At 44.1% G+C, this 27,908-nt stretch overlaps 1 protein-coding gene across 6 annotated transcripts in view; it reads left to right on the top strand.

Annotated features, from left to right (window-relative positions):
* Positions 1–27,908, top strand: part of LOC115121214 (phosphatidylserine decarboxylase proenzyme, mitochondrial-like) — a 41,591-nt gene that overhangs the window by 11,863 nt on the left and 1,820 nt on the right. Inside the window, exons 1-7 of one of the 6 annotated variants that reach the window (XM_029650275.2) lie at positions 4,978–5,091; positions 8,910–9,776; positions 18,402–18,567; positions 25,568–25,804; positions 25,996–26,143; positions 26,369–26,518; positions 26,838–26,998. In XM_029650275.2, the coding sequence (XP_029506135.1) occupies positions 9,145–9,776; positions 18,402–18,567; positions 25,568–25,804; positions 25,996–26,143; positions 26,369–26,518; positions 26,838–26,998 (1,494 nt within the window). In that variant the 5' untranslated portion in view covers positions 4,978–5,091; positions 8,910–9,144. Of the gene's footprint in view, positions 1–4,977; positions 5,092–8,909; positions 9,777–18,401; positions 18,568–25,567; positions 25,805–25,995; positions 26,144–26,368; positions 26,519–26,837; positions 26,999–27,908 lie in introns of those variants that run through there. The other 5 variants (XM_029650281.2, XM_029650316.2, XM_029650296.2 and 2 more) reach the window with 5 other exon arrangements.

Raw genomic sequence — 27,908 nt, 5'->3', positions numbered from 1 at the left:
CACCAGGAAATGAGCTCAGTGCTTTTTCTTTATTTAGGAAATCTGTTCACAAGTATTCCCACGCATAAATAGGCATATGCAGTGCTTGACATGGGCAGGAGCTCACCGGAGCAAAGTACCGACACCTCACATTTTCTAGTGCTTGAGCTCCTGCTCATCTTATAGAATATCATCTCAAAAGTATTGTGGAGCTCCTGCACCTAAATATAAACTGGGGCTCAAGTCTGGGGCTCCCGAGTGGCACAGCGGTCTAAGGCACTGCATCTCAGTGCTAGATGGCGTCACCACAGACACCCTGTTTCGAATCCAGCCGGTATCACAACCGGACGGGATTGGGAGTCCCATAAGGCGGCACACAATTGTCCCAGCGTCGTCCAGGTTTGGACGGTGTAGGCCGTCATTGTATTTAAGAATTTGTTCTTAACTGACTTGCCTAGTTCAATTTAAAAAATATATATATATATATATATATATATTTTTTTTTTTAAGTCAAGCTCTGGGCGTATGTGATCATATACCAAAGTATTCATGGTTTGAAAGTATTCTGTTTTTCTCATACTATATCTGTTTCGGTTTCTTGCAGTCGATTTGCAGTGTACAAATGATTTATACCTATGTTCCGACCATCTGCTTAAGGAAAAATCATCCCACAGCTGAATGTGATTTGGACCCCTGGTTGAGGACTTGTGCCACTGGCACATAATTATGTAATTTTATAGATGCCATGGGACCGTATGAGAATTGAAAAAAGCACAGAAGGCATCACTTCAAATTGTCTTCTCTTCATTTTATGTACATTCATTAACCAAATAACATACAGAAAATAAATGGAATCTTCCCCAACCCTGTAAAAATGTATCATATGCCATTTCTATCCTCTCCCTCTGTAGAATCAGTGCTGCTGTTTATACACCATAGTCTCTTTTATACTGTTATACTACTGTGACCCACAGAGAATTTCTTTTGACATAATTGTACTTGACAAAATACCCCTGTAAACTGTTTCACTTCTGTATGTAAAGGAACTAATCTTATGTAAATGAACAGATTGGTGGGCTTATTTGCTTTAGCTACAAAAGGGTGAATATTTATACGGCAGTACTGTAATAAATACTTGCCTATTTTGATGTGTACCCTTTGGGGGCCTGGTATGCAGACTTTCTCAATAGGGCTTTGCAATTAATTGAGTGTGGGGTGAGGTTCTGTCACAGTGCAAATGGAAGCTCATTGGCTAGTTTGGGGATTGGGTTAGGGAATTTCCCAGACTTAAGTTGAAGTTTTTGTCTCGCTATATTGTAAATAAGCATGGAACCGTCAACGTGGTGGACTTTTGGTCGCACCCCCTTTTGAACTGTCCAATAAAACATGCGACTATCAGAAAGTGACTTGGCAAGGTCCCCTGGTCACTGTCAAGGTCAGCATTGTCATCATGGCATCTCAACTTCCCACCGTGACTATGAAGATACACACACACACTCACCTTATATTAGTGCTGAGCAATTAACCAAAATGTTGGTTTATTTTATTTTTTAAATAACTGACTGAAGTCCAAGTATTTGAATTCCATGTTTTTTTGTGCGCTCAATGCACCATTTGTGCTGTTTCTTTATAGAGATTTGTCTCTGGGATATGTTGTCCCAACTCATCATAGTTAAGCGCCGAAAGATGGTAATTAACTACAATGACCAGGATCCATTGTGCCTGTTCTCATTGGTTCTTTCTGGGCAAGCCTGTGGGGCAGAGGAAGAGTGATAGAGCGACACAAGGGGAATAAAGAGCGGTTGTTTAGGTCTCTACACGACAGTACATGTAATTGATTGATAGTTGTTATTTAGCCGTGTTAAAAGTATGCCTGATCTATTTTTGAAGAACTACTGAAATGGTGATTTTTGTCAGACAAAAGGCAGCAAGTCCGCTATGGTTAGCCTGAAGGATGACTCTGGAGAGCTACAGCCTGAGCAGAGATTATATGAGGACTTGAATAAAATATTAAGTCATCAAGTAAAAAAAAATTATATACAGAACTGAAATATTTTATTAAAGTAATGTGAATAAAGGATGGTTTATTATATATGCTGTAATGGCCAATCACTACCATTTGTTTTTTGTTACAGCATTGAAAACTGCGATTTATATGAACCGACCTCAAAAAGCACTTATTGCTCAGCACTACTGTGGACACACACACACACTTGTCAGAGAGTTAGGCTCACACTTCACAAGTTTCATTTGGCTTCTCAAAGACCCACATGCATATGACCTCCTAACAATGGCCTGAGTTCTTCTCAGGGTGAATCTGGGCTGAGACACAAATGGAATGGTAATGAGCAGACTAGACAGGGGCTCTCAATTTCCCTTCCGACAAGCCAAAGACAGCATTCTGAGCCAGCTACAGGGAAATTGGGGATAGGAGCAGTTCCTGTCTCACACTCTCTACAGACAGATTTATCAGTTCCTCTTTGGGTAAAGACAGAGGTATTGTAGTATGGATAAATGCAGATATACAATACTGTTCAAGTTTGGGGTCACTTGTTTTTGAAATGTCATCAAATTGATCAGAAATACGGTGTAGACATTACTAATGTTGTAAATGACTATTGTAGCTGGAAATGGCTGATTTAAAATACAAATATGAAATTGAATATATACATAGGCTCATTATCAGCAGCGTTGTTAGCTAATCCAAGTGTATCATTTTAAAAGGCTCATTGATCAATAGAAAACCCTTCTGCAATTATGTTAGCATAGCTGAAAACTGTCCTGATTTTAAAAAGCAATAATTGGCCTTCTTTAGACTAGTTGAGTATCTGGAGCATCAGCATTTGTAGGTTTGATTACAGGCTCAAAATGGCCAGAAACAAATAACTTTCATCTGAAACTCTTCAGTCTATTCTTGTTCTGAGAAATGAAGACTCGGACCGATATTGCCGATAGTCCCTTTACACCAGTCGCCACTCTCCGCCTGAGCCACGAGCACTGCACCATGCCAAGGAATGTCAATCTGTTGAAATCACACCAGCTCATTCTCCAACAGAAAGGTGCAGTTTTGAGAAGTGGTTGACTGACACAGTGACCAAAATCAAACTCCTGTTGCAAATATTAGTTTTAGTTAATTCACTAATATTAAGGCTCGTGTCGACTTTCCCGGATATGCATGCAATAAGCAAGCTAGCTAACCAGATTGCTATGTGACCTGTTAGCAAAGATTACAATAACTAACCCTTTCATCTGTGCTGTTAGCTATATTAGCTACTATGCTAGTTGGCTAGATTTTAGATGGTCCTAAGATATTAGATGGGAGGTAATAGAAAACGTAGCTAGCTTTAGCTGGTTATCATTTTGAACATGCACCATTTTCGGCAATGAGCCATCAGACTTGCGGTGTAATGTTAGCAATTTACTGGTGTGCTGATCTGACCAGCCGCAATTGTGTGCATAAATTGTAAGGCTAACCAGATTTAGACGACTGTTTGGTTGATAGGCTGTTGGTTGATGAACATTTCTTAAGTTAACAGTAGCAAAACAACAAATCATGGTAAACAAGATACCTTTCTGATTCTGTCTGAGTGGACTGATCCATTTGGATGGCACAGTTCATCAGTCTAAGAGATATGCAACTGAAATTGTATATGGTCATATTATGTAAGAACAATGGTGCAATACAAATAATATTATTTTATAAGCTAATGCACTTTCTCTCGCGTTGCATAGTGGTTGATGTCCACGGTTCTGAAACACATCAGTGCGCTGTTAAATTGGCGCCTTTTCCTTGACTGTGTTGCTATGTGCATATTAGCGAAGTTAACCACCATATTGGTGTTAAGAGCAATGCGGCGGAGGCAGCAGCAGAGTTAGGAGACGAGAAAACAGCCCTTGCCTTAATTGTCTAAGAAAAGAGAGGATAGAGAGAACCCCAACTTAATTAGTTCTATAATCAATAGCCTAACTGTTAAATGTGCCTGGCTTTAGAAATCATCCATATATATCTACAGAAATAAGACCAATCCTGATTTATGTTGACTGTTTGAGTGTTTGGTTGAAAGCCTACTGATTCCGTGAGCACCAAGTCTCACACAACAATTTCACCAATTCGGCAGTTTTTAATCTTTACTATGCTGTGATTAACGCTTTGCACTTTTTTTTTCATTAGTCCAGCCTCCCTGGTATTATTTCTAATTTATTTACTGTTTACACTTACAAATTGTCAAAAATAGATTTATAATAATAATAACCCTCTTTTTCCCTGATCTTGTTGTTATTATAATAATGTCATTGTCATTAGTAAGCTTAGTATAGCAGCCAAAGTTTGGACACACCTACTCATTCCAGGGTTTTATTTGTACTATTTTCTGCATTGTAGAATAATAGTGAAGACATCAAAACTATTACATAACACACATGGAATCATGTAGTAACCAAAAGTGTTATCCCTAAAGTGTGTTTATCTTCTGTATACCAACCTTACCTTGTCACAACATAACTGATTGGCACAAATGCATTACAGACAAAAAAACTTCACAGTTTACATACATTTTAAAAACATTAACATGAATAGATACTTTTATTTGAATGGAAATATAATACACCCATTTTATAAAGAGATTTACCATTCAAATAAATGGTGGCCCAATGCCCTATTAAGACATTTTTATGTTGGTGTTTCCTTTATTTTGGCAGTTACATGTACATGGCTGCTTGTAGGCTTAGTTGATTACACAGTGCTATCTGTACTGTACACATTTGAATATTTGTGAAGTCTAGTTCATCACCCCAAACTTATCGTTAAGATTTGATGAATGATGAGATGATTATCGTATTACTGCTGTAGATTCTACAGTAGATTTGTGCAGTTGGACCATTAGGCTACTTTGGCATGTGGTGAGTCAGATGACATCACCCAGCAATTATAGTCCCTTGAATGTGATATCTGCCCGCCCACCCTCTAGTCTCTTAAAGGGCTTGTCCAGCCTGTACGCAGGACATTATTGTGAGAGAATAGAGGGTACTGACTAGCCTTCACCTTTAACTAGCACGCAGTGAGAGACTTAACTTCCCCTTTGTCTATTTGATTCACTCTTCAGACAACAGAAGGTAATGTTCGGAGTTTCTTTTTCGAAAATGGAAAAACACAATTTTAGATTAAAGTTGTATAATGCATTATCTGAAATATGTAACTATGTTTATGGAAGTGTTCAATGTAATCTAATTCAACAGAATAGTGTTTAATAGGGAACTGTTACAGGAAGTGGTAACAAAATCCAAAGTGAATTTTGGGATAAACAGAATCTGTACTTAAGTATTACTTTGACAGTTCCTATGTCTTTACAGTAACTGTTATTATGAGTAGATTACTCATAACAGTAGTCCGTAGCATCAGTGTGTCAGTTAAGGAAGGAAGTGGGTGTTGTCCTGCTTTTAGGGACCCGCTCCCTGTTTGGTATAGACATTCGTTGCTTGAGAGACTAATAGTGTTACCTGAAGAATCTCACCTCCAAAATGGATAAACAATATTGAGAAAATAGTTGGACGCTCTGGGAGTGCTATTTTTCTAAAGAGGTCTTCTAGGTCGTGTTTTCATACTTTTTGGGACCGGCGGGGACATCGTTTGTGATAGCAAATTCATTATGGTGCCCCTCATCAGCACACAACTCGCGTTAGATACAAATAGCATATGAGTTTTACTATAACTTCGGCAGTGCATGGCCAGATCAACCAATAATAAAGGCCCGCCTCTTGGCATCGGAGAGAGAACTTTGCCGTTTTCAAGAGAATTTCCTGCAATTCTACACATTTATCATAGTTCAGACATATTTTTGTTGTCGCTTTAAAGCTAATATCCTGCAATTCTACACATTTTGCTATGCGGCAGAGAACTTTGCAGTTTTAAATCTTAAATGACAGTACATTTAGGTAAAACAATGAAATGGGGGGGTGGATACAAGATGTTATCGTGTTGAAAACTGTATAATTTGTGGAGTACTGTGGATACCAGGCCCATGTTGCTCAGTGTTAAAGGAAAATTCCACCCCAAAACTATCTTTTGGTATTTGTTTCATTAGTACATTGTTGATATAGTGCCATTTATTTTTGTTGCATATCAGCAATCAAGTTTTCAAGATGTATAATATAGAAATACAGCCGGTATGATGCATTATTTCACTTCACAAATATTTACTATTTATTAAAACGATGAATAATGTTTTGTAAACGAGTTCATGCCAACAAATCCAATACAAAAACTATGTTTAATAAGCACAACTTTTTTTTATTTTGAAACAATCAGACCAGGGGTCCTGTTTCTTTTACGCTTTCTACGTTAGGTTAGGCGTGAAAAAACACTGCAGCAACCTGAATGGCTGAACATGATATGCAACATCCGCAATTAGCTTTTAGCCTCTCTAGCACGGTGGGGAAAAATGGTGTTTTCATAAAGTCCACTTTTTTTTTCTTCTTCACCTTCTCACCATTACAGTTGAAGTCGGAAGTTTACATACACTTAGGTTGGAGTCATTAAAACTTGTTTTTCAACCACTCCGCAAATGTCTTGTTAACAAACTATAGTTTTGGCAAGTCCGTTAGGACATCTGCTTTGTGCATGACACGATCTTAGAAGCTTCTGATAGGCTAATTGACATAATTTGAGTCAATTGGAGTTGTGGATGTATTTCAAGGCCTACCTTCAAACTCAGTGCCTCTTTGCTTGACATCATGGGAAACTCAAAAGAAATTAGCCAAGACCTCAGAAAATGAATTGTAGACCTCCACAAGTCTTGTTTATCCTTGGGAGCAATTTCCAAATGCCTGAAGGTACCACGTTCATCTGTACAAACAATAGTATGCAAGTATAAACACCATGGGACCACGCAGCTGTCATACCGCTCAGGAAAGAAGACGCGTTCTGCCTCCTGGAGATTAACATACTTTGGTGCGAAAAGTGCAAATGAACAACAGCAAAGAACCTTGTGAAGATGCTGGAGGAAACAGGTACAAAAGTATCTAGATCCACAGTAAAAACGAGTCCTATAACGACATAACCTGAAACGCCGCTCAGCGAGGAATAAACCACTGCTCCAAAACCGCCATAAAAAGCCAGACTACTTTTTTTGCAACTGCACATGAGGACAAAGATCGTACTTTTTGGAGAAATGTCCTCTGGTCTGATGAACCAAAAATAGAACTGTTTGGCCATAATGATCATCGTTATGTTTGGAGGAAAAAGGAAGAGGCTTGCAAGCCGAAAAACACCATCACAACCGTGAAGCACAAGGATGGCATCATCATGTTGTGCGGGTGCTTTGCTGCAAGATGGATTGGTGCATTTCACAAAATAGATGGCATCATGAGGTAGGAAAATTATGTGGATATATTGAAGCAACATCTCAAGACATTAGTCAGGAAGTTAAAGCTTGGTCACAAATGTCTTCCAAATGGACAATGACCCCAAGCATACTTCCAAAGTTGTGGCAAAATGCCTTAAGGACAACAAAGTCACGGTATTGGAGTGGCCATCACAAAGCCCTGAACTCAATCCTATAGAAAAGTTGTGGGCAGAACTGAAAAAGCATGTGCGAGCAAGGAGGCCTACAAACCTGACTCAGTTACACCAGCTTTGTCTGGAGGAATGGGCCAAAATTCACCCAACTTATTGTGGGATGCTTGTGGAAGGCTACCTGAAATATTTGACCCAATTTAAACCATTTAAAGGCAATGCTATCAAACACGAATTTAGCGTTTGTAAACCTCTGACCTCCTGGGAATGTGATGAAATAAATAAAAGCTGAAAGAAATCATTCTCTCTCCTATTATTCTGACATTTCACATTCTTAAAATAAAGTGGTGATCCTAACTGACCTAAGACAGGGAATTTTTACTAAGATTAAATGTCAGGAATTGTGTTAAACTGAGTTTAAATGTATTTGGCTAAGGTGTATGTAAACTTCCGACTTCAACTGTAATAAAGTTGAGGATTCGAAGCCTTTGCAGCCTGAATGGAGAAAGTACGAACCGGTAGCCAGGACACTCGAGTGGATTACCGGCTGGCCACATCAAGCCCTTTATGAATTTCCCATAGTGGAGCTTGACTGCCATTTGACAAATAACAATATTTGAGCTCTTATCCATAATAATCTCATGTAGACTAGCCAACCAACACAGCCTACCCACACCGTCTGTGAGCTGTTGGCTGGAGTGCAGGTGCCAGGACCAGAGCAGGCACATTTGATATTTAACCCAACAGTTTTTGTGACAAAAATATCGGTGCAGTTGAAAATGTGATGGAAACACATTGAACTTTTAGATTTTTATTCAGTGGATGACTTTTTTTAAGCGAAAAAGTACATTTTGTGCACACTACGTCATCATGCACAGATTTGTATCCGCAACAACTCTGTTTGGTGTAAACACCACTGGTGAGGAAATGCACTTTTTTTTAATGCACATTTTTGAACATTCAAATGAAAATCTGTCGCCAATTGGATCTGTCGCCAATCTCTTCACTCCCTGCTGTTTTGTAAATAGTGAATCATTTCAGAATGTTAAGTGTCATTGTTAGACATCTGTTGTCTGACTGGTATTTTTAGGGATGGTTTTAAAAGGCTACTGAAGATTCATTTCAGCCCTTTGAACCGTAATTAATGTAACTGACACCAAACAAAAGGGATTATTTGCAAGTGCGTGAAAGCAATTTTTGTGTTAAACAAGACATGAGATTTTGTTGAGAGGCTATTTAGGAAAAGTCAGACAAGTAAGAAAGCCGATGGGCTTTAATAATAGACATTCATTTAACCACGTTATCTTCATGGTAACCAATGCTTAACATTCTGAAATGATTCACTCTTAACAAAACAACAGGGAAAGAATAGATCGACTAATTGTCATAATCTGCTAATTTCTGTTATTCCTGTGGTTAGGAGAGAGGGTCCAGATGCCCCCCCCCCCCCCATCAGCTGAATGTAGGATAGGTTAAGGTAGGATGCAGTGGAGTCTAGCCAGGCTTTCAAAACAGGCCAAAACCTACATTAAATAAACAAGGTAAGGCAAGCATCCTTACGGCAAGAATGCCGAATTATACTGTTACACAACACTTATTAGCAGTATAGGGGAGTGGCCAGGAATCTTTAACAGGGTCCATGAACACTATAGCTGATGGGATTTTTTTTCTCTCTCTCATCAAGCTGCCCCTCCCCCAGGCAGACCAGTCCTCCTCCAGTCTCTCACTGTCACCAGTCTGCTGGAGCTCCTCTCAGATCAGCTGTGAAACAGTCACCCCACCTTCTGGCACCCAGGCTCTGCCCTCTGGTACAAAATAACTTTGAGGCCCCTGGAACCCTGAGAGAGCGAGAGAGAAATGACAGAGAGCGAAGAGAGGGAGCGAACGGATTACCTCCCTTCACCACGTCACATCCGTCCTACCAGAGAAGGGGGCCGGGCTTGAGAATAGCAGAGCGAGAGAACAAGATCCAGCGAGAGAACAGACGTGTCCACACTGAGCGAGAGAGAGGCAGCCCCAGTGAGAGAAGTGTCTGTAATCCCCCCCACACCTTCAGTGATAATGTGTCAGAGCAGGAACCTGCAGCGGGCAGCAGCGCGGAGCTCAGGGAAATGGTGAGATGCTGCAAGTCTTTGCACAGCCCTCCGTCTTGCTACAATCTCCACAGAGTTAGGGTTGATGTGCGCCGGCTCCGTCCGATCAGCTCCTCTGGGGAGCAGGGGGGAGTCAGCGGCAGTAACAGCTCAGGCCAGGGGGCCCAAGCACTCAGCCACAGGAACCGATTCAGGTATGCTGAGAGAGAGAGAGAGGGAACGAGATGAATGACTACAGGATGACTTGACGTGTGTGTATAACATGCCTTCTGTACATGAGAGAGAGGACTGACATGGAGAGGGAATGAATGGTACTTAGCCTATAGAGGGACTGTTTACAGTACATGAATGGTAGAGATGGATTGAAAGAGCCTGAAAGGGATGACTTGAGCGAGCATAGAGGGAACTATTCATGTAATGTTCTGTAGTGAGATTGAAGGTGTGGTTTGTGAGTGGGTGGTTGTGTTGTGTACTTTGTGTTGAGCTGTGCCCTGGCTGCTTCATGAGCATGGGGACAAGTGTGAGCCAAGGGGGTGACTATTGAGTGGGTACAGTTGGTCTGCACTCCCAAAGCCCCCTCAATGTTTTTTTTGTCTCTCTCTCTCTCTGTGTCCCAGGCAGCACAAAGCCTCTGTTTGGCCTAATTGCAACGTAATGTCCTTAAGCCCCGAACAGGCAAGCCAGTCAAAGGGTTGAACAAAGCATCTGGTCCAGCCTTACCCTGCCAGCCTCAGAAGTGGTCCTGAAAGAAGTAATGGAGAGATGGAGTTTTCAATAGCTGCGTGAAGGCTAAGACTCAGCTTGTGTGGATAGAGGCAGGAGAGAGAGAATGCTATGCAGTCAGTGATTGGCTAATATGTGCCTGCATTGAGGAAGAGAGGGGGGTGCTGCTGGAGCGTGCGTTTTGTGTGGTAGAGAGAGAGCGAGCTAGAGACGGGATAGCCAGGAAATAAAAAAGGGTAGAAGTGTATTCTTTACATGTTGACTTTGTTACTTTTGTGGCATTTATCCGGGTGGCTGGGATGTTTAAGCTGTACGATGGCTGAAACCAAGGCATATGACAGGTTATGGTAAAGATTTTAAGTATTTAAAATGTTCTGCACTGGTAGACTTCTATGAGAGTTGAGATTCAATTACATTTAAATTATTCCTTTGCCTTTTTTATATCCTGTTATAAAGGAGTTAAACATTATGCAAATAACTTTGTTTAGGCAAAATTAGCTATATTAGCTCTACTCTTATATGCTGCTGTGAGTAGTAAATATTGCTCTCCTGTTTAGAGTTTAGAAAAGATGCGTGGCCCAGTGTCACACTCTGCAGTCCAAACCAGGCCAGCCAACCAGCGGTGACTATGAGGAGAGCAGTCGCCAGCTCCAATACACTACCTACTGAACGGCACCATGCAGCCACATCAGCAGCATGCCTCAGTGGAAGTCATCCCCTACTCAGCCATCCGTGTAGCCAAAGTAATCAGAGATGTGATTTTCCAGGTTTCTAGAATCAGGCGTATCTTAGATCTTTGCTGTGGATCATTAGATTTGTTGATGACCTTTTTCCCCCTCTGATTGTTATGTTGTGGTGATCAAACCCTTGACAAATTAGACCGTAAAAGATGGCGATAGGACTGTCTGTGTAGACCCACTGAACCGCACAGCTCCACACACTGCTCCGGATCTAAAAAGCATCCTCAGATCTGTGTGTGTGTGTGGAACAATATGGCCAGTGTTCTGTCTTTGCTGGGGACAATCGTTAAGCACTGTCTGTAGTTTCACAAAGGGCGCATCAACACCAACCTGTAAAGCACCATTCAATTGATCTGATTCAGCTGAGGCAAAACAGGTCAATAATGACACATGGATTAAAGACACAACAGGGCCATTGACCGACCTGTGAGTGTATGTCATCAAATCAAATGTTTGTTTGTCACGTGCCAAATAAAACAGGTATTGACCTTACTGTGAAATACTTACTTACAAGCCCTTAACCAACAGTGCAGTTCAAGAAATAGAGTTTAATAAAATATTTAGTCAATCAAATAAAAGGTAACAGTAGAATTGCATAACAATAATGCGGCTATATACAGGGGGCCCGGTACTGAGTTAATGTGCGGGGTATAGGTTAGTCAGGCTATATACAGGGGGCCCGGTACTGAGTTAATGTGCGGGGTATAGGTTAGTCAGCCTATATACAGGGGGCCCGGTACTGAGTTAATGTGCGGGTATAGGTTAGTCAGGCTATATACAGGGGGCCCGGTACTGAGTTAATGTGCGGGTATAGGTTAGTCAGGCTATATACAGGGGGCCCGGTACTGAGTTAATGTGCGGGTATAGGTTAGTCAGGCTATATACAGGGGGCCCGGTACTGAGTTAATGTGCGGGGTATAGGTTAGTCAGGCTATATACAGGGGGCCCGGTACTGAGTTAATGTGCGGGGTATAGGTTAGTCAGGCTATATACAGGGGGCCCGGTACTGAGTTAATGTGCGGGGTATAGGTTAGTCAGGCTATATACAGGGGCCCGGTACTGAGTTAATGTGCGGGGTATAGGTTAGTCAGGCTATATACAGGGGGCCCGGTACTGAGTTAATGTGCGGGGTATAGGTTAGTCAGGCTATATACAGGGGGCCCGGTACTGAGTTAATGTGCGGGTATAGGTTAGTCAGGCTATATACAGGGGGCCCGGTACTGAGTTAATGTGCGGGTATAGGTTAGTCAGGCTATATACAGGGGGCCCGGTACTGAGTTAATGTGCGGGTATAGGTTAGTCAGGCTATATACAGGGGGCCCGGTACTGAGTTAATGTGCGGGTATAGGTTAGTCAGGCTATATACAGGGGGCCGGTACTGAGTTAATGTGCGGGGTATAGGTTAGTCAGGCTATATACAGGGGGCCGGTACTGAGTTAATGTGCGGGGTATAGGTTAGTCAGGCTATATACAGGGGCCCGGTACTGAGTTAATGTGCGGGGTATAGGTTAGTCAGGCTATATACAGGGGGCCCGGTACTGAGTTAATGTGCGGGGTATAGGTTAGTCAGGCTATATACAGGGGGCCCGGTACTGAGTTAATGTGCGGGGTATAGGTTAGTCAGGCTATATACAGGGGGCCCGGTACTGAGTTAATGTGCGGGGTATAGGTTAGTCAGCCTATATACAGGGGGCCCGGTACTGAGTTAATGTGCGGTATAGGTTAGTCAGGCTATATACAGGGGGCCCGGTACTGAGTTAATGTGCGGGGTATAGGTTAGTCAGGCTATATACAGGGGGCCCGGTACTGAGTTAATGTGCGGGGTATAGGTTAGTCAGGCTATATACAGGGGGCCCGGTACTGAGTTAATGTGCGGGTATAGGTTAGTCAGCCTATATACAGGGGCCCGGTACTGAGTTAATGTGCGGGGTATAGGTTAGTCAGCCTATATACAGGGGCCCGGTACTGAGTTAATGTGCGGGGTATAGGTTAGTCAGGCTATATACAGGGGGCCCGGTACTGAGTTAATGTGCGGGGTATAGGTTAGTCAGGCTATATACAGGGGGCCCGGTACTGAGTTAATGTGCGGGGTATAGGTTAGTCAGGCTATATACAGGGGGCCCGGTATTGAGTTAATGTGCGGGGTATAGGTTAGTCAGCCTATATACAGGGGCCCGGTACTGAGTTAATGTGCGGGTATAGGTTAGTCAGGCTATATACAGGGGGCCGGTACTGAGTTAATGTGCGGGTATAGGTTAGTCAGGCTATATACAGGGGGCCCGGTACTGAGTTAATGTGCGGGGTATAGGTTAGTCAGGCTATATACAGGGGGCCCGGTACTGAGTTAATGTGCGGGGTATAGGTTAGTCAGGCTATATACAGGGGGCCCGGTACTGAGTTAATGTGCGGGGTATAGGTTAGTCAGGCTATATACAGGGGCCCGGTACTGAGTTAATGTGCGGGGTATAGGTTAGTCAGCCTATATACAGGGGGCCCGGTACTGAGTTAATGTGCGGGTATAGGTTAGTCAGGCTATATACAGGGGGCCCGGTACTGAGTTAATGTGCGGGGTATAGGTTAGTCAGGCTATATACAGGGGGCCCGGTACTGAGTTAATGTGCGGGGTATAGGTTAGTCAGCCTATATACAGGGGGCCCGGTACTGAGTTAATGTGCGGGTATAGGTTAGTCAGGCTATATACAGGGGGCCCGGTACTGAGTTAATGTGCGGGGTATAGGTTAGTCAGGCTATATACAGGGGGCCCGGTACTGAGTTAATGTGCGGGGTATAGGTTAGTCAGCCTATATACAGGGGCCCGGTACTGAGTTAATGTGCGGGTATAGGTTAGTCAGGCTATATACAGGGGCCCGGTACTGAGTTAATGTGCGGGGTATAGGTTAGTCAGCCTATATACAGGGGGCCCGGTACTGAGTTAATGTGCGGGGTATAGGTTAGTCAGGCTATATACAGGGGGCCCGGTACTGAGTTAATGTGCGGGGTATAGGTTAGTCAGCCTATATACAGGGGGCCCGGTACTGAGTTAATGTGCGGGGTATAGGTTAGTCAGGCTATATACAGGGGGCCCTGAGTTAATGTGCTGGTTAGTTAATGTGGGGGCCCGGGAGTTAATAGGTTAGTCAGGCTATATACAGGGGGCCCGGTACTGAGTTCATGTGCGGGGTATAGGTTAGTCAGGCTATATACAGGGGGCCCGGTACTGAGTTAATGTGCGGGTATAGGTTAGTCAGGCTATATACAGGGGGCCCGGTACTGAGTTAATGTGCGGGTATAGGTTAGTCAGGCTATATACAGGGGCCCGGTACTGAGTTAATGTGCGGGGTATAGGTTAGTCAGGCTATATACAGGGGCCCGGTACTGAGTTAATGTGCGGGTATAGGTTAGTCAGCCTATATACAGGGGGCCCGGTACTGAGTTAATGTGCGGGGTATAGGTTAGTCAGGCTATATACAGGGGCCCGGTACTGAGTTAATGTGCGGGGTATAGGTTAGTCAGCCTATATACAGGGGGCCCGGTACTGAGTTAATGTGCGGGGTATAGGTTAGTCAGGCTATATACAGGGGGCCCGGTACTGAGTTAATGTGCGGGGTATAGGTTAGTCAGGCTATATACAGGGGCCGGTACTGAGTTAATGTGCGGGGTATAGGTTAGTCAGCCTATATACAGGGGGCCCGGTACTGAGTTAATGTGCGGGGTATAGGTTAGTCAGGCTATATACAGGGGGCCCGGTACTGAGTTAATGTGCGGGGTATAGGTTAGTCAGGCTATATACAGGGGGCCCGGTACTGAGTTAATGTGCGGGGTATAGGTTAGTCAGCCTATATACAGGGGGCCCGGTACTGAGTTAATGTGCGGGGTATAGGTTAGTCAGGCTATATACAGGGGGCCGGTACTGAGTTAATGTGCGGGTATAGGTTAGTCAGCCTATATACAGGGGGGCCCGGTACTGAGTTAATGTGCGGGGTATAGGTTAGTCAGGCTATATACAGGGGGCCCGGTACTGAGTTAATGTGCGGGGTATAGGTTAGTCAGGCTATATACAGGGGGCCCGGTACTGAGTTAATGTGCGGGGTATAGGTTAGTCAGGCTATATACAGGGGGCCCGGTACTGAGTTAATGTGCGGGGTATAGGTTAGTCAGGCTATATACAGGGGGCCCGGTACTGAGTTAATGTGCGGGTATAGGTTAGTCAGGCTATATACAGGGGGCCCGGTACTGAGTTAATGTGCGGGGTATAGGTTAGTCAGCCTATATACAGGGGGCCCGGTACTGAGTTAATGTGGGGTATAGGTTAGTCAGCCTATATACAGGGGGGGTCCCGGTACTGAGTTAATGTGCGGGGTATAGGTTAGTCAGGCTATATACAGGGGGCCCGGTACTGAGTTAATGTGCGGGGTATAGGTTAGTCAGGCTATATACAGGGGGCCCGGTACTGAGTTAATGTGCGGGGTATAGGTTAGTCAGGCTATATACAGGGGGCCCGGTACTGAGTTAATGTGCGGGGTATAGGTTAGTCAGGCTATATACAGGGGGCCCGGTACTGAGTTAATGTGCGGGGTATAGGTTAGTCAGGCTATATACAGGGGGCCCGGTACTGAGTTAATGTGCGGGGTATAGGTTAGTCAGGCTATATACAGGGGGCCCGGTACTGAGTTAATGTGCGGGTATAGGTTAGTCAGCCTATATACAGGGGGCCCGGTACTGAGTTAATGTGCGGGGTATAGGTTAGTCAGGCTATATACAGGGGGCCCGGTACTGAGTTAATGTGCGGGGTATAGGTTAGTCAGGCTATATACAGGGGGCCCGGTACTGAGTTAATGTGCGGGGTATACTGCCTAGTATATGGGGCGGCAGGGTAGCCTAGTGGTTAGAGCGTTGAACTAGTAACCGGAAGGTTGCAAGTTCAAACCCCCGAGCTGACAAGGTACAAATCTGTCGTTCTGCCCCTGAACAGGCAGTTAACCCACTTCCTAGGCCGTCATTGAAAATAAGAATTTGTACTTAACTGACTTGCCTCGTTAAATAAAGGTAAAATGGAAAAAAATAAAATATAGGTCCTGGATGGCAAGAAGCGTGGCTCCAGTGATGTATTGGGCCGTACACATTACCCTCTGTAGCGCCTTATGGTCAGATGCCGAGCAGTTGCCATACCAGGCGGTGATGCAATCGGTCAGGATGCTCTCGATGGTGCAGCTGTAGAACTTTGTGAGGATCTGGGGGACCCATGCCAAATAGTTTGTCTCCTGAGGGGGGAAAGGTGTTGTCGTGCCCTCTTCATGACTGTCTTGGTGTGTTTGAACCATGATAGTTTGTTGGTGATGTGGACACCAAGGAACTTGAAACTCTCGACCCGCTCCACTTCAGCCCCGTCGATGTGAATGGGGGGCCTGTTCGGTACTCCCTTTCCTGTAGTCCACGATCATCTCCTTTGTCTTGCTCACATTGAGGGAGAGATTGTTGGCATGGCACCACGCTGACAGGCCTTTGACCTCCTCCCTAATGGTTGTCATTGTCGGTGATCAGTCGGTGATCAGGCCTACCTACCACTGTTGTCATCGGCAAACTTAATGTTGGAGTCGTGCTTAGCCACACAGTCGTGGGTGAACAGGGAGTACAGGAGGGTACTAAGCACGCACCCCTGAGGGGAACCGGTGTTGAGGATCAGCGTGGCAGATGTGTTGTTGCCTACCCTCACTACCTGGGGGTGGCCCGTCTGGAAGTCCAGGATCCAGTTGCAGAGGGATGTGTTTAGTCCCAGGGTCCTTAGCTTAGTTATGTTAGTGTTTCAGGATCAACTGTTGTAATTGAACGTGTCGAGTCCTACTCTATTGTTGTCATTAGACTTGCCTCCTCGGTTTGGCCTACAGGTCACCTCTAGTCGGCAGTGTCTGTGTGTATGGCAGTGGCAGGTGTTAAGGTGCTGCTGACTGTCTATTAGGGTGTCGGTGTTTGTCTCTTATCCTGATTAGAGTGGACTGGCATTCTTTAGGCCTATAGATAGCTGTACAGCAGAATGTATGATACCCCCTCTCTCCCCCTTCCCTCCCTTTTCAGGCCTGTTAGCTCTGGCTCATCACTCTCAGGGCCAAGTATGATCCACATCCCCTGACATGCTGAAGCTAATGTGGACATAGCAGAGCCATTCGTTCATTATTATTTGAAAATGTATATACTATAAAATAAATAATTTGGGTATGCAAAAAATATAAATATATGTATGAATGTACAAATTATTATTATTATTTTTTGCATACCCAAATACCTACTATTTAGAATGCAAGTGCGGGTATTCATACACGGCCTGTGGTTTTGGACAAAGACGGTGATTTTGCACATTGCGTGCGTTGGATGTCCCTTGTTGCGGTAACATTGGCCTCCTCCTTTAGAGTCCACTGCTGCATCACTGCTGCCCTAGTTGGTCCTATTGTACAGAACCAGGGCAATACATCACAGCCACTTAAGCCTATTTTAATAGACTGTTTTACAGTGCAGCCAGGCATATTCATGCGCAGATGATTTGATTTGGCTGTTGGGTGGATATGCTGTTTCTATGCATTTTATGCGGTGTGTTGACCATCCACACTTTGACAAGCACAAGGTTTGTCATCAAAATCCTGCTCCGCATTTATAGGCTAATTGAAGGCTAAGGCTAATTTATTTTTTTGCCATTTTAACAAGGCATATTGAGAGATCTGGATGAATGGTAGTTAGGCATTAGGATATTTTAAAGACACAGTTGGCCTGACTAAAAGCAGTCTGAAGAGTAGGGTGGATTCTGTGTGAAATATTAATATATGAGGAGTTTCTTAGGAAACTAACCATGTGGTGGTTTGGATGAGATACTGTAGAAGAGTACCATCTGCATTGTTGAAGAGAGTTTGGGGATACAGTGGGGAGGATGTGTGCAGTCAGGACATGTGAACGTACAGTAGCCTATTTCCTGATAGGAATGTGTTGTGTGATTGTGTTTGACCAGTATAAAGTAAGAGGGCATCATTGTGTCATTTTGTTTTTCCCATTATGCCGGTATTTAACATGTCTTTGTGTAGGACCATTGTGTCATGTCCCTTCTGTGGACATAGGTATGCGCATTATTCACGTGCTTTGCCTGTGTGGGTGTTTGTAGGGTAGAGAGTCTGTGGTGAATGTGTGAGCCTCTGTCCTGCCTGCTGGGCTGTCTGCCTGCCGGGTGGACTGCTGTCGGTGTCCCTGCCTGTCCGCCTGCCTGCCTGTCGTCTGTCTGTCGTCTTTCAGTGTTTCTGTACTGAGACTGTTTTGTGTGTACTATGTATACACGGCCATACCTGTGCCAACCCAGCATTTTGTATGGTTGCCTAGGTTGCAGTTCCCTCAGTTGGCCTTGCGGCGTCGTCTTGGCCAGTTGAACTGCATGTCCCGGCCCGCCTTGCGGCTGCGCTCATGGCCGCTCAGCTTCCTCTACTACTTCCTGACCTTCGGTGCACTCAAGCCCCTGGCAAAGGTTGGCTGGAGACCAACAAGCAGGGTGAGTATTTACCTGCTAACAGATGCTGCATCATTTATTTGTGTATATCTGGGGGTTTGTGTGTGAATGTCAATCTCAGCATCCAGGGGTACCAACTCTTAGAATACTTGTGGAGTAGATTGAGAGTTCCTCTCTTACAAGGTAAAGTACAACGTGAACACTTAAAAAGCAATATCATCACTCTAATAATATCATCACTCTAATGGTCGTTAGTTTCCCCTGCGTCGTGACGCTAGGTTTTCTCGGCTAGAGGTGGTGTGTTAGAGGCACTGATGTGGGTGTGTAGGGATGGGCACAGTTATTTAAATATCCGAACAGACGTTAGCATTCCATTACTTTTATTTATTTATTGAACCTTTATTTAACTAGGCAAGTCAGTTAAGAACAAAATCTTATTTTCAATGACGGCCTAGGAACAGGGGGTGACCTTGATAATTTATTGTTAAAACGAGAGGCTGCCTGGATCTTTAACTTAAAGACCCTTGCGCCCTTCGGTCTCAACATAGACTTTGATTTAAAGCCATTCTTGTGATTATTGTGATTATGCCATTGTAATTGTTTGTAAGCTTGTGCAGTCAAATAATCTATGATTGTATGCTATCCATTTGTTTGTATGCTATTTTAATATTTGATAATTAACCAATGATATTAGGCCACGATTACAGACACCTGTGTCTTTTGACACTACGTAATCGAGTCATCCCGCAGTGTTTGTGATTATACCCTGATGAAGACAGCTTGGCTGTCGAAACGTTGGTAATTACATTTTTGCATCTTAGCTCCTAGAGTGTGGGGCTCTCTTTTATTTTCAAGGCCTAGGAACAGTGCCTGTTCAGGGGCAGAACGACAGATTTGTACCTTGTCAGCTCGGGGATTTGAACTTGCAACCTTTAAGTTTACTAGTCCAATGCTCTAACCACTAGGCTATCCTGCCGCCCCATGTTATGGCAAGAACAGCTGAAATAAGCATAGAGAAACAAAGAGCATAAGAGAAACGACAGTCCATCATTACTTTAAGACATGAAGGTCAGTCAGTCCAGACAGAAAATTTCAAGACCTTTTGAAAGTTTCTTCAAGTGCAGTTGCAAAAACCATCAAGCACTATAATGAAACTGGCTCTCACGAGGACCGCCACAGGAAAGGAAGACCCAGAGTTGCCTCTGCTGCAGAGGATAAGTTAATTAGTTACCAGACTCAAAAAATTGCAGCCCTAATAAATGCTTCCCAGAGTTCAAGTAAAAAACATAATCTCAACATCAACTGTTCAGAGGAGACTGCGTGATATCAGGCCTTCAAGGACAAATTGCAGCAAAGAAATTGCTACTAAAGCACACCAATAATAAGAAGAGACTTGCTTGGGCAAAGAAACATGAGCAATGGACATTCAACCAGTAGAAATTTGTCCTTTTGGTCTGAGATTAAAGACTTTTGGTTCCAACCGCTGTGTCTTTGTGACGCAGAGTAGGTGAATGGATGATCTCTGCATGTGTTGTTCCTACCATGAAGCATGGAGGAGGAGGTGTGGAGGTGCTTTGTTGGTGACCGTCTGTGATTTTATTTAGAATTCAATGCACACTTAATCAGCATGACTTGCCCAGCGTTCTGCAGTGATACGCCATCCCATCTGGTTTTTCGCTTAGTGGAACTATCATATGTTTTTCAACAGGACAATGACCCAAAACACACCTCCAGGCTGTGTGAGGGCTATTTGAACAAGAAAGAGAGTGATGGAGTGCTGCGTCAGAACCTGGCCTCCATAATTACCTAAACTCAACCCAATTTGAGATGGTATGAGTTGGACTGCAGTGTGAAGGAAAAGCAGCCAACAAGTGCTCAGCATATGTGGGAACTCCTTCAAGACTGTTGGAAAAGCATTCCTTCAAGCTCTGAGAGAATGCCAAGAGTGCAAAGCTGTTATCAAAGTGTGGCTACTTTGAAGAATCTCAAATATAAAATCTATTTTGATTTGCTTCACACTTTTTTGGTTACTACATGATTTCATCATTTTGTCTTCACTATTAGTCTACAATGTAGAAAATAGTATAAAAAATGTAAAAACCTTTGAATGAGTAGGTGTCGTAACTTTTGACCTGTACTGTATCTGTCTGCCTTTTTTTAATGTAAAGACTTTGTATTAAATGTAATAAAATGATTAGACTATGCCATTATACATTTTAATAAAACAATAGTTTCATGAGTGCACCCCATTTAATAATAATAAAATGTACCGGTAGCCTACACACTTTTCACTCTTGTCAATCAAAGCATTACCGTCAGAGGCTCCATGTGTAGCAAGTGAAGTGAGAGATTTTTAATCAATGTAAAATGGATTTACAATTATGGAATTAAGTTGGCTTAATTAGGAGTAGGCTTCAATGATCAACCAACTGGTAGGCTGTTTAATATGAAAGAGTTGTTGTCATCAAGGACGCACAACAAAATGGCCTCAATTAGCCCAGCTAGCTAGCTGGCTTACTAACTTAGCTGACGTAAAGGAGCTAGCTAGCTACGTTAATCAAGACACACTACCAGATGAGAGGATAGAGAACCTATCGCAGCAACAAGTTTGTCTATCTCCCTCCATGTCAGACACACCCGCCCCTGGTCCTCTCGCTCCCCTCCCCCACCCGTCTGTGCTGAGGGCACAGTCCCCACCCCCACCCGTCTGTGCTGAGGGCACAGTCCCCACCCCCACCCGTCTGTACATAGTGCACTGCCTCTCCTGAGACGAATAGTGAAATCATTTAAAATACCCATCCTTGTGTGAGGTGTACCCCCCCCCCCCGACACAGATGGCTGGACCCATATGGACCTGCAGAGCTTCCCTGTACAGGCCCTACCGTACAGCCTATCAAAGGCCCTTTGTGTGGGCCACACAATAACAGAGAAATGCTTTGTTTTGTTCTTCTGCTTTGCTCGCTCTTGCTGTCATAGTCACAGGGCGACTGAGTGCACTTAGTTTCAATGGACGCTGTTTTTCCCTTACCATCAGCCAATAAGCATTTAATGTTAATGAAATGTTGATCTATTCCACCTCCCCTGGACCATTTTTCAAAGGGGGAACTCAGTCGTGGAGATGGAACTTGTCTGCCATACATAGCGTCTACTGATCTCATTTTCTGCTTTTTGGACATTATCTGTGATTTATCTTTAGCTACAGGAGCTAACTTCCTGTGAGTTATGTGGGCGGATCTAGACTCAGCAGGCAGCACCGGTGGCTTAAATTCAGGACGGTGTGTTACGTTCCAGAGCATTCGGATAGTAATGTTGTAGAACAGACGTACTCTATATACAAAAGTATGGATACTCTTTCAAATGAGTGGATTCTGCTTTTTCAGCAACACCTGTTGCTGACGGGTGTATATAAAACTGAGCACAAAGCCATGCAATCTCCATAGACAAACATTGACAGTAGAATGGCCTTATTGAAGAGCTCTGACTTTCAACGTGGCACCGTCATAGGATGCCATCTTTCCAACAAGTCAGTTCGTCAAATTTCTGCAATGCTTTAGCTGCCCCGGTCGACTGTAAGTGTTGTTATTGTGAAGTGGAAATGTCTAGGAGCAACAACAGCTCAGCTGTGAAGTGGTAGGCCACACAAGCTCACAGAACAGGACCGCCGTGTGCTGCAGCGCGTAAAAATCGTCTGTCCTTGGTTGCAACACTCACTATAGAGTTCCAAACTGCCTCTGGAAGCAAAGTCGGGAGCTTCATGAAATGGGTTTCCTTTGCAGAGCAGCCGCACACAAGCCTAAGATCACCATTTGCATCGCCAAGCGTTGTCTGGAGTGGTGTAAAGCTCGCCGCCATTGAACTCTGGAGCAGTGGAAACGCGTTCTCTGGAGTGATGAATCACGCTTCACAATCTGGCAGTCTGATGGACAAATCTGGGTCTGGCGGATGCCAGAAGAATGCTACCTGCCCCAATGCATAGTGCCACCTGTAATGTTTGGTGGAGGAGGAATAATGGTCTGGGGCTGTTTTTCGTGGTTCGGGCCAGGCCCCTTAGTTCCAGTGAAGGGAAATCTTAACACTACAGCATACAATGACATTCTCGACGATTCTGTACTTCCAACTTTGGCAACAGTTTGGGGAAGGCTGTTTCAGCATGACAATGCCCCCGTGAACAAAGCGAGGGCCATACAGAAATGGTTTGTCGATCGGTGTGGAAGAACTTGACTGGCCTGCACAGAGCCCTGACCTCAACCCTATCGAACACCTATGGGATGAATTGGTACGCCGACTGCGAGCCAGGCCTCATTGCCCAACATCAGTGCCTGACCTCACTAATGCTCTTGTGCCTGATTGGAAGCATGTCCCCGCAGCAGTGTTTCAACATCTAGCGGAAAGCCTTCCCAGAAGAGTGGAGGCTGTTATAGCATCAAAGGGGGGACCAAATCCATATTAATGCCCATGATTTTGTAATGAGATGTTTGATAAGCAGGTGTTCACATACTTTTGGTCATGTAGGGTACTTCTCTATCAATCATATTGAATAATTTTGTCAGCTCATTTCATCAGTTTGATCTGTACGTTATAGTTCATCTGCAAAGTTCCGTATGTTGCAACCAGGAAAACTGGAAAATGCATTATTTGAGGAACCGAACCGGAAGTGAACTATACTGTTCCGAAACAGAACCGTTATTTTAAAAGCTTGGGAATAATGTTATTTTACTTTCCGGGAACTTTATTTCTCATCAACTAAGTGCCTATGCAAAGCCCTCACTCTCACTCAAACTTGTTCCAATGTCTGCCTGCCAGCTTAAAATCTTTGCCAGTGAGTGTATAGACTACCTGCGCTTCCCCCTCCAAAGCATAGGCTACTGTAGCCTACTGACGTTACAAGCGTGGTACAGAAATTAGGGACAGATTTTTTTATTAGATTTAGAATGGATTAACTTTTTCAATGTTCGTTAAAGATACTATAGTTACTATAGTAACGTTTCACATTGGATTTATTAACTACTAAAATGTAAGACGTGTTTTTATTTAAATTCTGGTGCCTCTACATCCACAAGCTTATTAGCTAGCTAGCTGTGGTCCAACGTTAAGTCAACTCTGAAGGTCGAAGACATTCAAAGTTCCTTCATAAAAGCCGCTCCTCCGTAGGTATAATTCTTTGGGCCTAATTCAGATAGTGCATGTCATAAGATGCCGAACACTTCAAACCAAGCCTCCTTCTCCAACCTTTCTTGCTCCCTCCCCATCTGCAAAATTTGTCGCATCTCGCACCCAAATTTGTCTCTCCAATGCATGTGAACAACTATGACTTGCTTCCTCCATAGCAAGCTGCTCTATGCGCACTGATTGGTGAAGTAATTTGATGTCGAGCTAAATGTTTAAAAAAAGGATCAGAAAGGAACGATATAAACATTCACTTTTTGGGGGTTTGAGTCAGTTCAGATCTTAATTTTGCTGGCTGGAAGGGGGGAAAAAAATAATGGTTCTGTTCAGAACGAAATGATTGGAAAATAATTTGGGTTGTAACCCACATTAATTAAGCCCCAGTATTTCTCCCTACGTTTATATTTCTGTTCAGTCTGAACTCTGATCACCTTCATGGTTTTTAATTGAGCCCTGAACTCCATGTGGATTGAGCCACACTATGGATCAAATGGATTTTCTAGATCTCCTACCTACCTACCTACCTACCTGTTTAACTCCTATTCTATTTTAAGTCTATTTTAAATCTGCCATTGTGTTTATGAATTATTCTGTCCTCGCATCGGAGGCCATGTAAAAAAGAAAATATATATATTGTGCCGCGGTCTGTTCGTAGCCGTGTTGGACTTAGACGGATTTGATCCTGTAGTCTGCAGATCCCTAAAGTGCAAAGTCAAGTAATTATAATTAACAAGGCTTGCTTCCACACATCATGATTAGCCCGGTATTAAATTAATCATGTTTTGCGTATTTAACCCCATCTATATCATCAGATATCTTGCAACATCCGATTCGCAACATTTTCGAAGGGGAGGATAGGTAAGCTTTATTAGAGCCCTTTTCTCCTCCTTCCTCATGTCAGCTGGTCCAGAACCTGACTAATCCACTTAGCTAGGCAGAAGCTATTGATGATGCCAGCCTGGCCCAGCGAACAGCTAGAAGCAGCAGCAGCAAGTCAAGCAGCAAATCATATGGATCGCTCAGGCGATAGAGGAGTCTAAACAGTCCTGACTGCTTGCAGGTGCTAGGAGGGTCAGATCATCAGATCGCTTTGTCACTCTTCACTTCAACGCACACTGAATTTCGTGCTTCACATTGTGTCTCTGCGTGAGTCGCAGATGGATGTTCTACACCTGTGCAGAGAAGTCAAGTGACAGGCGGCTCCTTCAACTTGACTGGTCACATCTCATGGATACGGAGATAAATAGAGTAGAAGGGGATGTAGGAATCAATGAACTTTCGATTCGTTTTTTTTTTATGCTGCTGCTCAGATGTGGTTGTGTTTTGGTGAGTGCAGCTTAGGGCTAGGTTTATGTTTAGATATCCTTAAAGCAGTGAATTGATGGCTTTGTATGCGACTGAAACTTTGCAGTTATCTGGAAAAGTTGAATTTACTACCTGTGAACTACCTGTTCACTTTAGGCTTTTACAATGCACCTGTAAACTAAGACAGAACTTCAGGTGTGCAAAAGTTTGATCTATTCAGGCACCTTAAAACGCTGTCAACACCTCAACCTTACTACCTGTCCCGCACATGGCCTTGATGCAATTGACCTAGTGGGAGGCTAATACTTTTATTCAAGATGTCACCTTGCCTTCAATAGCCTTGTCTGCTAGGGTTCTAGCTTCTCCTTCTAGAGTTCTCCCAGTAGAGAAGAAGTTGCCCGGTGCCAGATCTGTTTGTGCACTGTTGCCAACTCCTATGGTCGTTTGGTGTAACAATGACCATAGGAGTTGGCCAGACCACAAAAACAAGGAGCCAGGATGTAGCCAATGTGAGAACATGGAGTTTAGCTATGTGTAGTGTAACCCAACATTCTCCTCCTCCTTCGTTCAGGTTGCTCTGTACAAGACCATCCCGACACGGCTGCTGTCTCGGGCCTGGGGTCGGCTGAACCAGGTGGAGCTGCCGACCTGGCTGAGGAAGCCAGTCTACAGTCTGTATATCTGGACGTTTGGTGTCAACATGCAGGAGGCTGCTGTGGAAGACCTAATTCAGTACAGGAACCTGGGAGAGTTCTTTAGACGGAAACTCAAACCGGCTATCCGGCCCGTGTGCGACTCACACTGTGTGGTAAGTGTGTGTTTGTGCGTGCATGCATGTTCACAGGTATATGTGAACTGTCTGTCTATGTGTGTGAACGGTGTGTATGAATTTGAACTACTCTTCCTGCTCTGTGTCTGATCAGAGTTGTCTCTACTGGCTTTTATACACACAGAGGAGTAGATCCCTGGCTAAAGCCATAATGTCTGTGTGCTTTTCAGATCAGCCCAGCAGATGGGAAGATCCTGCACTTTGGGCGGGTGCGGAACTGTGAGGTGGAGCAAGTCAAAGGAGTCACATACTCTCTGGAGACCTTCCTGGGACCACACACCTGGGCTGAGGCCATCAACAGTACCATCAAGCCATCAAGTGAATACCTCTACCCTTTCCCCCTCCTGGTCTAATGCCCAATCCCAATTTGACCCGTAATCCCCCCTACCTCCTTTAGACTTGTTGATCTCTAAGGATTGTATGGAAATATTACGCGTATGTTATAGACCTAATAGACTCAGAGATTAGGGCTCATTTAGGATTGGTTTGTATGACACACCTTGCCTGCTGACCAGAACGGTGGATGTATGTGTGTTTTCCCAGATGAAGAGGACCCCAGCTCGTTTCAGGACCTGCTGGTGACTAAAGAGGGGAATGAGCTGTTCCACTGTGTGGTGTACCTGGCTCCAGGAGATTACCACTGCTTCCACTCCCCCACAGACTGGAGGGTGGCCCATAGAAGACACTTCCCTGGTCAGTACCCTGTTAGGACTGTCCTACTCCTACTATACGCATCATATATAAACACCAGAATTACTCTGCTATGGTAGGATGATGCTAGGACAATCTCAGGATGTCCAGGACACACACCATAATCATTCTACATACTCAGACTTGCCATGCTGCACCTTGCACCCTCACTCCTATCTGATCTAAAATGGCACAGTCCTAAAAATCCTATTTGGTGTTTAAATATGGTGCTGCTTGCAGTGTTTGTATTATACCTCATGTTTTGTGTCATGTCTGTATAGCTGTGTATTTACCTCCTGCTCCCTGTCTGTGTCCCTCCCAGGCTCTCTGATGTCAGTGAACCCTGGCGTGGCCCGCTGGATCAAAGAACTGTTCTGCCATAACGAGAGGGTGGTGTTGAGCGGAGAGTGGACGCACGGCTTCTTCTCTCTCACCGCTGTAGGGGCCACCAACGTGGGCTCCATACGTATCTACTTTGACAAGGTTAGTTAGCGCTACAGCCCACTTAGGGTGAATGTTTACTAGTCTGACCCATAGACATTAAAACCAGTAGCTAGTGATAGCGCAGACTAGAAGTCATCCACGCGGCATCGTGAGATTTCCATAGAAGTATTTGAAGCCCGCCATATTGCTGACTGGCACAAAAATATCGCTAAGGATCATGGTGAAAGTGGGCATAACTAGCAAAGGATCATGGTCATCCTGCCCAAGAGACGCGCAAAGCGTGCATGAGGGCGAGAGCCTCCTCGTAACCTGCCAGCCCGTGATTGGTCTGTGTCAGCACGTGGTCCTGTGTGACGACAAATGTACTAGTCAGAATGGATCACTATTTAACTAATATCTCAATTTGTAGCGAACTTTAAAATAATTCACGTTTGGGATCGAACTTGATCATAATAAACACATTTTAGAGCCCAAAACAGACGTAAAAATAAAGAATAGTTTGGCTGTTCTGACGATCGTAATTTACATAGGCTTTCTAGGGCAGACCAGGACTTTTGACACCACTAGGTAGTTACACAGTAGCCGACCAGCAGAGCTGGTCCAGACCAGACACTGGGGGCCTGGTCTGAGCCTATTCTGGTACCGTGCCATAGTATTTACTCAAATATGAAGTATTAGGACATAACAGTACATACAGTAGAAATAATGCTGACTTAAGAGAGGTTCTGACCCATTGTCACTCTGACCCCTATTACACTTCTTCTCGCAGTATGAGCTTTCACTCCCTTCAGCTCCCTCTGCTTCCTGTCCCACTTACCTGTACGTCAGGCCATTTCCCTAAGCTGCCAACACACACACCGGATAGGCCTATTTAATCTCTCCACTCTGTGTTTAAACTGACTGATTTCCCATAGGAGCCATATACTTCCATTGATTAGACCTGAGGCTT

The sequence above is a fragment of the Oncorhynchus nerka genome, linkage group LG4, assembly GCF_034236695.1.
Source record: "Oncorhynchus nerka isolate Pitt River linkage group LG4, Oner_Uvic_2.0, whole genome shotgun sequence".
In the NCBI taxonomy this organism is placed as follows: Eukaryota; Metazoa; Chordata; class Actinopteri; order Salmoniformes; family Salmonidae; genus Oncorhynchus; species Oncorhynchus nerka.
Note: the sequence above shows the minus strand (reverse complement) of the source record. Positions and strands in the feature narration are given on the sequence as shown.